The 15,127-nt window shown below is 40.7% G+C and overlaps 1 protein-coding gene across 3 annotated transcripts in view; it reads right to left on the bottom strand.

The window, feature by feature from the left end:
* The window catches only part of LOC103185972 (doublecortin domain-containing protein 2), a 76,361-nt gene that overhangs the window by 38,687 nt on the left and 22,547 nt on the right, over nucleotides 1–15,127 (bottom strand). For all 3 annotated transcript variants that reach the window (XM_007904742.2, XM_007904744.2, XM_007904740.2), the window contains exons 3-6: nucleotides 14,347–14,395; nucleotides 12,949–13,025; nucleotides 3,687–3,818; nucleotides 455–601 (exon numbers count right to left, since the gene is read on the bottom strand). In XM_007904742.2, coding sequence (XP_007902933.1) covers nucleotides 455–601; nucleotides 3,687–3,818; nucleotides 12,949–13,025; nucleotides 14,347–14,395 — 405 coding nt within the window. The remainder of the gene's footprint in view (nucleotides 1–454; nucleotides 602–3,686; nucleotides 3,819–12,948; nucleotides 13,026–14,346; nucleotides 14,396–15,127) is intronic.

Genomic DNA, 15,127 nt, shown 5'->3' with positions numbered 1-15,127 from the left:
CCCCTAATACACCTAATGAATTGTAAACCTCATCCAGACCTTCGTATGCAAATCCTTACATTTGATATAACACCTTTCACATCAGGAGGACGTCTCAAAGTGCTTCACAGGATATATTGTGAAATGAAGTAGCTGTGTACTTGTGGATGAACGCAGCATCCAATTTGCATGCAGCAATGTCCCACAATCAGCCATGAAATGAATGACCAATATTTTAATCAAATGATTATTGACCATGAGAAACTCACTTCTCTTTTTGAATAGTGCAATGGGATCTTTAATGTCCATCTCAACAGGCAGACAAGACCTTAGTTTAACATCACATTCGAAGAATTGCATCTCTGAGAATGCAGCACACTCCCAGTGCTGTAATGGAGTATCCTGGACTATATGGATTCAAAGTCCCAACATTGGGCTCGAGCCCACAAAAAGGTGATGTGTTTCCACAACTTACCCAGGAGTCTCTCGAGCTGTCATTTTCTTTGACAGTACTTGATAATATGGTAGTTTCTTGAATTTCTCTGACCCCACGGCTACATAGTACTGAGTGTTGTCCAATTCAGCTGCCCCCAACAAGGATATTCCATCTAATGTACAAAGTCTGTCAAGAAAAAAGATATGATTCTTAACTACGTTTTCTAAAACTTTTTTGGGGAGACAAACTTTAGCCTCATTTAGCTGAGAGCAGGGGGAAACTATCTGACCCTCAGAGAAAAAAATATTTTCTACTTGCTAGAAACTAAACTAAAATTAGAAATCAAGGGTTCTGAAATCAGCCAAAACACAGATTAAGGAAAAGCAAAGTGCACTCTATACCAAAATAAAGCAAATAAAATCACCTCCTATTTCACCAAGTGCGACATTTCAATTTCCTGCAGTAGCAGTCAGCTAGGTTTATTTTCTTTTGTGTACTAAGTGGAAAATAGATTGAAAGTTTCCCAGAGACTTTTCACTTAGGGCTGTTATAGCTGATTAAAGCTATCGTTTTACGCTATTACTCTTTTCTGAATGTAGGTAGTCATATCTGCCAATATATTCTCCTTAAAGTACCATTGAGTATTGGTTTGATGTATTTTCTGGAAGGGGGCATTCAGTATACCATACCTGTACTAGCCTTTATGGCAATTCTGCTTTTATGGCATTTCGTAATAAGATTCCTGAGCGAGGAATTCCATTAGAATTCCTGTTAAAACTACAGGGACTCAACTCTAGATGTAGATTGTTTCAGAGCAGAGCTCCTGTGGGTCAGTGTGACATGCAATACAATTTACATTTGATAGAGCGCCTTTCATATCCGGAGAAAATCTCAAAGATCCGCACCCTGCTGGCTGGGCACCAAGCTGGGAGTGGGAGCTGAGGGGGTGGGGAAGGGAAAGATGACTGAAAGCACAATCAAAGAGGTACATCCAATTAATTTGTAACTTGCATTCTTTATCAAGTGATCCTGTTAAAAAAATGCCGCAAACTAGAATTCTCTTGCATGTGAGCTATGGGACCTTGCTGATATTTACTCCAAACGCCTCTGTTTATCTAGCAGTAAGTAGAATAGTAGCCCATTCCTTCTAATCATCGTACAAAGCCACCACTACCATGAACTTCACCTTTCTCTCCACAGAATCCTACAAAGCATTGTCAGAAGGTTCAATACTCATTCACAAACACACACATCTGCAGTATTCACACTCAGCCTGCTGCCCTCCCAAGGGAACAGTCACCAAGCCTGATCCCAAGACCAAAGTAACCATTATGTTTCGTGGAGTTGAAAAAAACAGGAGCATAGAAACATAGGAACAGGAGTAGGCCATTCAGCCCCTCGAGCCTGTTCCGTCATTCTATTAGATTATGGCTGATTTTTACCTCATCTCCAATCTGTACCTCAATACTTTTGCCTCAACACATCAGGAAGATGTCTCAAAGAGCTTCACAGGATTTTACTGTGAAATTCAGTGATCTGGATTTGTAGGTGATCGCAGCAGCTCAACTGCACACTGCAATGTCCCACAAATAACTGTGACCAATTTTATTTGGGGGAATATTGGCCAGGTCACCAGAAGAAACTCTCTTCTCTTTTCAAGTAGTACCATGGGATCTTTAATGTTCACCTGAACAGGAAGTCGGAAGCTTGGTTTAACATCTCATCCGAAGGATGGCACCACTGACAATGAAACACACTCCCAGGACTTCACTGGAGTGTCAGCTTGGACTGAGAGTTCCAAGCACCCAATTTGGGATTTGAACCCACAATCTTCTGAGATAAGAATGCTACCAATTGAGCCAGCCTGGCTCACTAACTGCTCTGTTGCCAAACAGAATTCTTCTAATCTCTAGTCCCACTAGAGGGCTTTTCATTTGAAATCTAGCCATCCAGTTCTGCTCATATGGAAAATGTCATTACCAATTCAAAGGGCAACATTCAACGGAATACATGCCTCCCGTGTCATGCTATTTACATGATTAACTTTGCCTCTGCATTGCAAACAAGTCACAGTTTATGCAGCTAAATTGCTAAGCACGAGTGTTTGTTGATTAATTTTAATCTAAGGTCACTAGTAGATTGTGAGCCATCCTTACATAGGATTTTGAGTATTCTTACTCCTTATTCATCGCTGCTGTATCCTTTACACACTGTATATACAGAGTGAAGTGGGGGCTGAGAAAGATAGTGTGAAAATTGGACCATCCTGTAAGTGTGGTAGAAGATAAGTATAAATTAACTCTGATTCTGTATCAGGTCAACTGTAAAATGGATGTTGCTCTTAATGAAGGTCACTTAATAAGTATGTTCTGAAAAGAGACATTCTCTCACAATGGAACTCTTGAGAAGCACTAATTGTGGTGTAATTAGATAACTACAATGAGTTTTGCACCATGATAAAAAGAGGCAATTTCCTTTCACCACAGCGTGCCCATTAACAACTTCTACTGGTGCTCACCCTCAAATAATTGTAAATAGACAAACAAGGAAGAAAATATGATATCTTGAGTCTTAACGTTCATTTTCTGTTACATTTACATGTCTTTTAGGTTGATTCAAATTTGTAGAAATTACAAATAATAATAATAATTCTTACATTTGGCACAGAGCCTTATGTCGGGAGGATATCCCAAAGTGCTTCACAGGATATACTATAAAGCGGTGTGATTGTGTGTATTGTTTTGGGTCAGCCGGGTGTCAGCCAATTAGGGTTAGCTACAATGTCAGAGGTGCTGGCCATCGGATGACATGTTAAACTAAGGTCCTGTCTGTCTGATTAGGTGGCCGATAATCATCCGCGGCATTATTTGAAACAACAAATGAGTTTCTTCTGGTATCCTGGACAACAATCCCTCAGATAAAATTGGTAATTAATTTCATGGTTATTTGTGTGACATTGCTGGGTGCAAATTGGCTTCAGTGTTTGCCTACAAATACTCAGTCACACACTTGACAGTGAATCCCATGAAGCATTGTCAGAAGGTTCAAAAACGTAATAAGTTACTATATTAAATGCAAGGATTATTATTTATTATTCACAAATCTATACCATTTGTTTCAATTGAATTCTGTCCAATTTCCCATCTTACTTCTCATTTTCTCATTATTGACTTCCAACCTCCAAGAATTGCACTGAACCCCAGTGTTATCAGAAGTGCAAGGTGGTCTCACACTGTCCATGGCTGGGAACTCAATGGGGGAGAAAGCGTACCTTTGAACAGCTCCTGTACGCAAATGGATTTTTTCTGTGACCATGGCAAGTACACGATTCCAGTCTTGACTAATGTACTTTGGAATAAGCAATCGAACAGGGGGAATCAGCAAGTCTCCATTCGTAAAGATACTGATAGAAAAAAGCACAAATTGCAATCAGTTCATTAAACTTTTTTTATTCTTTCATAGCAAATCTTATTTTGAAACAAACAGTAATAATTTACATTTATAAAGCACCTTTCACGTCACAGAACATCTGCATAAATGACACCTAACAAACTTCCCTACATGTCAAAAGTCTATTTCAGTTTTGGATGTTACTTATGGAAAACATAATGAGCTGTATTTAAAATACATGGTTTGTTTTAGCACAGATTTAAGTGCGATCTGAACAATTTCCAAGTGACTGTTTGCAGCCAAGTTCTCTGTTTAGTTAATTAAATGTGGCTCTACCTATCTCAGCAGGTGTTCTGTATCAATTACATTACTGGCTCCCTCAGTCAGAGGCAAAATGCATCCCATTTTCCAGCAAAGCCATTAGGCTGAAGGATGATGATCGCGTCTTAATACCCTGGAGGCCCATAAACCAGAATGGACCATTGTGTTGTGCCTGTTTTACATGATTCAAAACAATTTAAAACAAGCAAGCAAAAAATATGCATGATTTTGTTGTGCGTTAAAACCAGAAAGCTCATGTTTTGAAAATGGAGACCGATGCTTCTCAGTGTGATACAGTGATGTGTTCCTTCATGGTTTTATTTTATCAATGTCCCAGATTCACAATTAACTAACTATAGATATCTCTGCAACACAGCTGAAACTTCACAGTAGGGTTTCTGTCCATTAAAGAAAAAAATAGACCCTTTTAAGGGCTTCCTAGTGGGCAATGGCTCACAACATAAACCTTCCCTTATTTTGGCACTAAATTGACAATCTCACTCAGATGTATGGTTGTTGTGGGACATGCAAATTACCATATTGATACAGTAAGGGGTACAATGCAAAGTTAGGGGCTGAGGCATGTTGGTTTTAAGAATCTCAGAAAAGGCTTCTAAATTAAGACTGAAATTAAGAATTTGCCCACAATTCTGTGCAGTTTTGAATTTTATATCAAAATGGTTTGAAAGGTTAAGACTGGGTGGAATTTCAGGCCTCAATGACTCTCAGCAGAAGGTTCCCCTACACACAAAAAATCACGAAAAAAGCAATTGAAGCAATCGAACAGGGGGAATCAGCAAGTCTCCATTCGTAAAGTGCCGAGTGAATTGTGAATTCAAATTGCCGAGTGTTCCACTCCATACAACTAAGTAGCCACTAACAGTAGACTAGACACAGTAGGGAGGGAGACAAGTGACAGATGGTTTCACTGTTCACTCTTTCCAATGAGCTTTGTAGTTGGGAATTATTATTTTCACATGGACTTATTTACAGTCACATAACTGTTATTTATAACTGTGGAGTCCTGTAGCTCAGTGGTTAAAAGCACTTGCCTCACAAACGAGAGACCTGGGTTTGATTCCCGGGCAATGCAAGACTTTGGGCAAGTTTCCTTACTCTACATGCCTCAGTTTACCTAGCAGTAAGGAGGAACCCGGTTGTTAGTCAATTAGTGGCTCGCTTTTCCAGGGGTAATAATTCCTTTATAAAAAATAATTTAGTAACTCAATCCATGATTGTTTGTGGGACACTGCTGTGCGCAATTGGCTGCTGCGTTTGGCCCACAAAATATATAGTCAATTCACTTTACAGTACACTCTGTGAAGCGATTTGATGTGATAAGGCGCTATAACAAATGCAAGGATTATTATATTTATTATTATTTTACATCCCTGTTTAGTTTATGCTGCATGCAAGATATCTTTTATTTCGTTAAGACTTTACAGAACTGCCCCTTTATTTAAGGCACAATTAAAGAATGACTGACCACAATATGCATTGCAGTAAAAATCAATATATCAATCTTTGCAGTGCTAGTTTTGTGTGTGTTTAATGTGGTACACTTTGGTGTTCGCTTCCTGTGGGTCATGAACTTCTCCTCAATGTGTCCTGAGAAGTGCTCTCTTGTTGAAAAAACAGTACTGGTTAGTGACCGCATAGCCACCTGCAGACATTCAGTGAGCTCAGTGCTGCCAGAGGCACTGTCTGATCTTACTGCTAGAAGGCCATCTGATAGTAACAAACTCTTCTCACTCCTGCTAATTTTCCTCTATCTAAAGTTGACAGTACAAATGCCTTCAAAGCACTCCCTCACAACCACAAGAACAGATTACATTTGTACAGCGCCTTTCAAGTCGGGAAGACGTCAGAAGGCACTGGACTTGAGACATCCACTACAACAACATCCGTTATTACCTCCTAGAAGGCAGAAGTTGCCAGAATTGATCTCAAGTGTGCGTGTGTGTGTGTGTGTTGGGGGATGAAGTAACCCACCAATCATAAGAGCATCCAGCGACATGATGATCAAAATTCAAAACAATCAAAATAATCTATTCAAAATCCTTCTGGTAGTACTTTAGCCTTTCTCTCATGGTGCACCCATTGCAACTTGTAGAACCTGCAGAAATATGTCTTCTTCAACTGTTCACCAATAATAATGCTTTTCAATAATGCTAGGTTTTCCAAGTCGCTCAGGTAGATCACGTACATTATTAGGGTCTAAGTTGTGATATTCGCAATGCTGCTAATTGCGATTTCACAGATGTCGTCAAGGCAGGAAAATAGACCAGAGAACAAAATGAACAGAATGAATTGTACACTGCCTTCGAGTAACGTGGAACCATATCCTATGGGGTTAAACACAACACTGTTCGCTAACACTGGTGAATATTTCAATCCACATTTACAATTAAATTTCCTTTTGTATGTGCTAATCCAAAGGTTTAGTTACAATAACTCAAACAGATGTGTTTCTTGTGGATTCACCAGAATTTAATTATGTGTCGCTGCATCAGATCAAATCTAAGTACTGCTGGACTTCTCGTTGAAGTGGAGTTGTTAGTCTGTAACTGTTGGATAGGCTGTATACTTTAGTGTAATTATCCGTGTAATGTTCGCAGTGTGCTTTTTAACACCGTCAATAAGAATCTAGGGGGTTATTAGTTTGACAGTGTATTTACCAATCTTGGCAATGCGCACTTGTAATAGAAATGTTTTCAAGGTCAGCAAATGTACCGCTAAGTGGAAAGCAAATGGAGTTCTGGGGATTGCTGCATTGTCGGGGGTGCCATCCTTCAGATGGGATGGTAAATCTAGGTGATGTACACGGTTTCAGGAGGATGTTAAAGATCCCATGGCATTATTTGTAAATAGAAGGGAGTTTCTTCCAGTATTCTGACCAACAGTTCCCACTTCACAGCTGTTTGTGGGACATTGCTGTCCCCATTTTTACTGCTATGTTTTTCTTCAAATATACAGTCTCTTCACAGTAAACTCTGGGATTAGGTGTTAGATGAATTGTCATAAATATATTATTATTAATAAAATTTTTATGTTTGGTAGCATTTTAAAATCAACTTAGGAACTCTTCTTTCACAATATTATAGATTGTGCACTGACATCTTGAAGTATAATTGGCAATTCTTCAATGTGTAATGTTCTCTTTTATGATTTAATTTGTATTTTCTATGGAGAGGCTTCCTTCCGCAACCCATATTTTATTTGATTAGCCGGAAACCCATCACCATGCTTAATAGTATCCAAACCAGACTGAGAGTTCCACATATGTATGCTACCTACACATGGAAAGTTTCCATTGTGGAATGCATGCTCTATCCTGGATGAGGGACAACTTTCTCCAGGGTGGCTGAAGGCACGGTCGAAGAGGAAGGTCTTCAGACGGGGCTTGAAGGAGGCAAGAGAGGGGATGAGGCAGAGGGATTGCGGGATAGAGTTCCAGAGTTTGGGGGCAGAGATGCTGAATCCCTGACCATCAATGGTGGGGTGGGAAGTGCCAGAGACTTGAAGCAGACTGGTGTCCACCGAACAGTAGGAGCAGTACCCCAAAACTTGGCTCAGGATGCAGATTACCGAGACCAACCCAGAGGGTTGATTAGTTCCCAACATTCTGTGGCCAAGCACACACCATATATGATTTAGCTATTCCAGTGGGAAAGTGGTATATCATATTGGTTGGTATCATCAATTGAGCGTTCTGCTTGGAAATTAGTGTAATTCCTGATGTATCCACTCAGTCCTCCACCTTTTCAAGGTTTAGAAAATGAGTGTCACATCTAAAAGAAACTGGAAGGAAAGATGAAATGGTCCTAATGAGGAACAAGTGTTCGAAATGCATTTAGGGGAAAACGGTAGTGTAAATGGTACCTTACACTGGAAACGAGGGCTCAGGGTGTAAAGTGTATCTCCTCCAGATAACCCAACATATGTCGTGAGAATTCAGCTCTGACCCTTTTTCAACCCCATTCCTAGCAAAGCTGAGTAGGTCCACGGAAAAGCTGAAAGTCTAGACATGCGCTCAACACTGCAAACCATAGTCCTAACAAGTAGGTAGCCGGAGCTGGAAAAGTACTATATTGCACAGTTAACATTTTATTGTCAAGATAAGTGGACATGGCAATGCACATTTGTTCAAGATTTATTCCTTAGTTTCATTTGAAACCTCCAGTGAGCTGATAAGTGGGGCCACCTATTGGATGACATTGGCTAAACAGGATTTGACACAAAAGTTGTCTCATTTATTAAAAGATCTTGCATTTGCCTTATCAACAGTATACAGTATACTGTACAGTATACTTTTTTTTAAAGAGGCTAACATGGCAACTATTTGCATAGGAAGAAAATCCTACAAACAATTCTAAAGTGATCAGCTATCTCATCTGGAGCATTGTGGATCAGGACATCAGGAGAAACACCATTCTCTTTTGAAATAGTATCATGGGATTATTAATGTCCATCTGAAAACAGGCAAACAGAACCTCGGTTTTAATAATAAATATAATCCTTGTATGTGATATATCGCCTTATCACATTATCGAGATGTCTTAAAGCGCTTCACAGGATATGCTGTAAAATGGTTGGACTGTATTTTGTAGGCAAAATGCGGCAGCTCATTTTGCCCACAGCAATGTCCCACAAAGAGCCATAGAATGAGTGATGAATTTTACTCTGGGGATAGTTGGCCAAAACACCAGCAGAAACTCCCTTCCCTTTTTGAACAAACCTCTGTTTAACGTCTCATCCATGAAACGAAAGTCTCATCTGCCTGTTCAGGGGATCATTAAAGATGCAAGATGATGAACGTTTTTGAAGGTTGACACTTCCAATGCTGGAGTGTTAACCTAGATTGTGAGTTCAGGTCTCAACGTGGGGCTCAAAGCACAACCTTTTAACACAGAGACATTCAATGGTATAATTTTATTTTAAAAAGCGTTTCTCAGTGATGCTAATATAATCCCTCAATCATCACAGAGTTCAGAGCTAAGACTATGTTTGGTTTTAATATTCTCACTGAATAAAACGTAATGATTTTCTTCTTAAACAGACAATTGCATTGTTAAAGTCTCATTTAAAGCCAGGCATTTAACTTGCCATCACTAAGACATTTCTGTAATCTGACACAAAATCAGCAGATTTGTAAAACAATATGGGATGGGTGGAGAATAAACTCCTCATCAAACTCTACACACACATCACCCCAGTCCTCACCAGGCTCCACTGGCTTTCTGACTCCAAGCAAATCGATTTCAGTGTCGTCACCTTCACCTTTAAATCCCTTCATGCACTAGCACCTCCATATACCTGTGATCTTCTCCTACTCCACTCTTCAGCTCGCCTCTCCCTCTGTCAGTAACCTGAGGGGGCTGTGTATCCTTTTCCTCTTCTGTGCTTTCATCAGTGGCCAAACCTTTAACAATTATGCCTCCAACTCTGGAACTCTCTCCCTCTCGCTTCCTTTCTATCTGTCTTTAAATCACACCATCTTTGATTATGTCTACAGTTGCTTCCCCCTTGCTTTTTCCTTGCTGAGTGTCCAACACCATCTACGTGAAGGCATTATTCAAGACATTATGTTGAAAACACATCATGGGTGTGTTACCTTATATTAATTATCACTATCAATATTTTTTATATAAAAAGTGTGCTCAAAATAAGTGAATAATTATCGCTAGTATCGAGACTTTGACCATTCCCCTCCCCTTCCTTCCCAAGGAAAGTGATAAGTACTTTGGCCACATTTTTGGTGGTTGCCATAATTATCACAAGTGATAATATCACTTGTCCCACTTTTTCACCATGTGAAATGACATGTTACCTGGTCCCAGCAATGGAAATGATTCATTTTAACAATACACATTGTTTGAGGACAGGATCAGGTTCACCTGTGATGTCTTTCACCATCCAAAACCAACCAACATTCACTGGCCGGGTTCACATATGGAGGTGGTCACTTGGGCAACATGCCAAAAGGCACACAGAACCTGTGGGCCCATAACCCAACTCACATCAACACCTTCAAGTGAGAAGGAAGAAAACGAGTAGGGAGGAGGAAGTAATCGAACACAGCATTTAACATTGTGGATTTCTTAGGTCAGCTGTTCATTGTATGAGTTTTATCGCTGTTCTCAGGACTTTCTGAATTCTTACCATTTCTAAAGCTGCACTGCCCCTTAGAGGCTAAATCTAAAAATCTAAATCCCACAAATTCCTTCTGAGTTGGAAAAAAAAGCAATACAACTGTTGCTTATTCCTCTCTCTACCCTGAGGAACATAGAGAAGTAGGGCATTATCCCATCCCAGGGCATTCAGTCATCCAGGCGGCTCTGGCAAACCTCAACGAGAAATTCCACATACATTTGTGTAATGGTATGTGGAATATACTCTTATTTTTTCCTCCTGCCTCAATCTCTCCACCTCAACCCTCTTCCACCTTAAGACCTATCTCTTTGACTGCACCTATGATCACTTCCCCCTACCCCACTCCTTTTCCCTTGCTCGACATTCAACCTTGCCACTGTGCAATGTTCTGAGACACTATCATGCATGGAGGTTCTATATAAATGCAAGTTGTTGTTCGAGTTCCTATATGGAGTATCTTGTATTTATCTCTATTGGAGATACTTTTCCAATAGTCAATCTCGGTACCATTTCGAGTACCTCATGTAAGATCTTCACTGCTTTCTCTGATTCCTGTTTTATGTCACTTGAAAATTCAGCTACATTGCATCAGACCCAATTCCAGGTCATTTATGAAGATTAGCAACTGGATGGATTCTGAGGCAACCTACTCAATTCTCCCCCCTACCATCTTGAGCAAGCTCCACTTAAGATTACTCTCTACTTATTTCTCTTTAGCCAGTTACTAACCACCACAACAACAAAATTACATTTGTGTAGCGCCTTTCACATTGGGAGAACGTCCCAAGGCACTGGACAGAGAGAGTTTCGGACCCGAGCTGAGGATCGATATCGAGGAGGGTGGAGGGCAGGGGGGGAAGCAGGGTGATCGAAAGCATGGCCAAAGAGAAGGGTCTTGAGATGGGTCTTGATGGGGGCAAGGGAGGAGGCGAGGCAGAGGCACCAAGGGATGGCATTCCAGAGGGTGCAGGCAGAGGTGGCAGATGGCCCAGCCGCCAATAGTAGGGTGAGTGAAGCAGGCCGGAGCCCACTGAGTGGAGGGAGCAAGCAGGAGGGTAGGGGGTTAGGAGGCCGCAGAGATAGAGGGGAGCAAGACCATGGAGGGCTTTGAAGGTGAGGTCCAGGATTTTGAATTGTATCCTCTGTGTGATGGGAAGTCAATGGAGTCGGGTGAGGATGGGGCGACAAGATCACGGAGCCTGGTGCGAAAGAGGATACGGGCTGCAGAGTTCTGGATGATCTGCAACCTATGGAGGGAGGAGCTAGGGAGGCCGACAAGCAAGGAGTTTGCATAGTCAAGCCTCGATGCAATGAAAACCTTTCATTACATCGAGACTTGACTCTGTAAACTTCTTGCTTGTATCAATGCTTGTATGAGGGTTTCAGCAGCGTGCGGAGTGAGACAGTGGTGGAGCCAGGTGATGTTGCAGAGGTGGGGGAAGACAAAGCTGGTCATGGCACAGATGTACGGTAGAAAGGATAGTTGAGGGTCAAACAAGATACCAAGGTTCCAGACTGGCTTAGTAAGGTGAAGTGTACAGCAATGGATGGTGAAGCTGTCAGTGCCTGATGTGTGGAGGCATTGACGGGAGCCAATCAGGAGTCTTGTTGATGTTCAACTGAAGAAAATTAGCTCTCATCCAGGACTCGATGTCTGACAGACATTCTGTCAGGGAGCAGTGATCCTGGAGTCAAGGGTAGAGGCAGAGAGATACAGTTGGATCTCCACTGCATAAATGTGGAAGTTGACCTCATGTCTGCCAACGATGTCACCAAGAGGGAGCATAAAGATATTGAAGAGGAGGGGACCAAGGACAGAGCCCTGAGGAACGCTGTATGAGACGATGCAAGGGCTAGAGTTAAAACCGTTTGAGGAGATGAAGTGCAGGCGGCGTGAGAGGTATGATCTGAACCCGTCAAGGACAGAGCCGTGAAGGTTGAGGTGGGAGGAGAACCACATCCATGTCCTACCATTGATACCAAGACATCAGTTTGTAAAGGGTTTTCTCATATGGAACTTAGTCAAATTTCAGATTATACAACAAACGCAACAGTCCTACTCACCAATCCTGGCCTCTTTCCATCTACAGACAATAATTCCCCATCCCAGGTACCACTTCCCACACAGCCCCAGCAGTAGAGAAACCAATGCATCCCTTGGATTATTTGTTCAGCTCAGTCTACATTTACCTCTGAATCCTCCAATCAATGACCTTGAAAATAGCTTACAATAACTATTAAACAGTTTTGATCAAAGTCTCAGGAAAAAGTATTCATGTTCTTAAATCAGCTGTGGTGCAAAAGGAAAGAAACAGCACGTAGGATAGGATTTAAAGTAATTTGGATCTGTTCAGCTTTAGAAACAGGAAATCATTTGTTTTATTCAAACACAGCTGTGCCTCTTATTTTGTGTCGAACCATAAAAACTCTTTGGATTTCACACTGCTGAGCAATGTCTCTGGCGTTATGTTCCCATGTCTAATGGCCCATCTTTACTTCTTTCATGGAACCATTGAAACTTACCATAGAGAAGGCCATTAGACCCATTCTGTCTGTACTGCTCTTTTAAACAGCAATTCTTTCAGTCCCATTTACCTGCTTTTTCCTCATTTTAACCACTGTTGCCTCGGTTTTCAATCAAAGGGCAAATATTCAAAAATGACACTAACTTAATGGTACATGGTTCATGGTTGTACTTCCTCCACCGGGCAGAGACAACTATTCGGCTGTGAACAACGGGTCTAATCTGGAAAAAAAAACAATAACATTTTAATGGTTGGCTGTTTGTTGGACTTTCTGTTCGTGAATAAGCTGCCGTTTTCACCTGCAAATATACAGTCACCACATTTTACAGTAAAATCCTGTGAAGCATTTTGAGACATTTCGATGACCTGATAACAACAACAATTTGCACTTATATAGTGCCCTCCCCACAGAGTAGCATCTCAGAGTGCGTAACAGTGGCAGAGCCTGAATCTGACCTGGGGTGGTGAGAGGTGACCTTAAGCACAGTTAAAAAGGAAGATTTTCAATAATAATAATATAATAATAATATTTAAATAATATTATTATATTATTATATTGTTATTTATAAGGTTTTCAGGTGGGACTTGGAAAAGCTGAGAGAGGGAACAAGGCAGAGAGATTGAGGGAGAGTGTTCCAGAGTTTTGGGGTGTAGTGGCTGAAGGCGTGACCTCTAATGGTGGAGTGGAGAGCGTGAGGGACAAGAAGGAGGCCAGTGCCAGTCGAGCAGATAATATCAAATGCAAGGATTGCAAAGCACTACACAGGTTTTACTGCAAAATGTGGTAACTGTATTATTAAGGCAAATGTAATAGCAAATTTGCATGCAGCAATGTGCCATAAAACAATCATGAAGAAAATGACCAACTTTATTTGGGGGATTGTTGGGCAATATATGGGTTAACTCCCTTCTCTTTTTAAATAATGCCATTTGATCTGCAACATCAGCCTGAACAGGCACGTACAGGACCTCAGTGTCATGTCTAATCTGAAGGACACCCTCCATCAATGCAGTTCTCCCACAGCACTGTATTGGAGTGTCAGCCTAGACTGTGAGTTCAAAGTCCTGATGCAGGGTTTCAACCCACAAGCTTCTGACTTGGAGACAAGTGTGTAAGATGACCACTTATTATTTGACTATGGAGTGCAAGATGACCATTTATTATTTGACTATGGAGTGCAACAGTGGTGTGCAAGACAGCATCTAATCCTGTCCTCTTTCAACATCCAAGCATGCGTACCTTCCAGTAAGTATCCACACAGAGATCAGTAGTGATTGATTTTTCCCTTTCCCTAAACCAAGGGTGCTAAGGCCAATTGCAGGACCCCAATTACAGGACTAGTTGAAATCAACTAATTCAACACTGAACAGGATTTGAACATGGGGTCTTCTGCATGGTTCTTACCCACTAGTTTATCAGTCGTTATCTGAGTGTTATATTTCAGAAGGTTTTTAAAGCATTGAGTTAGAGGTAGAATAGTGAATAACATTCAGGGGAGAATAATGGACTATTGAGTACACATTCTATACTCACAAACTTACCATTTCACTCTTCTTTCTTTGTGGCTTCTTTGTTGTTATTTGCAAATAGCTGTGTAAAAAAAATCGCAACTCAGATGAATACAATGTGATTCCCCCAGCCTGAATAATATTCCTTTCATTTGATATTCTGCATTGTGGGTGCAGTGACTCAAATTGCTGCACAAGAATTACTGAAAAGTGTAGTTGACTGTATTTTGTAGGCAGATACAGCAGCCAATTTAAGCACAGCAATGCCTCACGAACAGCCATACAGTGAAATTACCCATTTTATCTGAGGGATTATTGGCCAGGACACCTGGAGAAACTCCCTTCTTTTTTGAATACTGCCATAACATCATTAATAACATCAATAACATTGACAATAATAAATGCATTTGATATAATATCAAAACATCTCAAAGAGTGTCATACAAAGATTTACTTTCAAGTGTAGTCCCACTTGTTATGGAGGCAAAGTTGGCATTAACAAAAAGACAGAGCCATAAAAATGGCAGTTAATCTGTGCCTTAAATATCCCACAAGCAATAAGGTATGAATTCATTTTTTAGTGAATTTGTTTATTGGTTGTAAAATCGGAAAGGACAGCGAAACGCCTTTTTCATCTATAAGAGAGTTTCATGGGATAATGGATAATTAATACCATTAATTATTAATAATTGGTATTAATAGTCATGGCTGTTTGGGACATAGCTGTGCATGGCTGGTTCCTGCATTTGTCTACATATAATAATAATAATAATAATCCTTGCATTTGATATAGCGCTTTTCACATCTTCTCGAC

The sequence above is a fragment of the Callorhinchus milii genome, unplaced genomic scaffold (assembly GCF_018977255.1).
Source record: "Callorhinchus milii isolate IMCB2004 unplaced genomic scaffold, IMCB_Cmil_1.0 Scaffold3, whole genome shotgun sequence".
Classification (NCBI taxonomy): Eukaryota; Metazoa; Chordata; class Chondrichthyes; order Chimaeriformes; family Callorhinchidae; genus Callorhinchus; species Callorhinchus milii.
The sequence above is the reverse complement of the archived record's forward strand: the minus strand, read 5'-3'. Positions and strand labels throughout refer to the sequence as shown.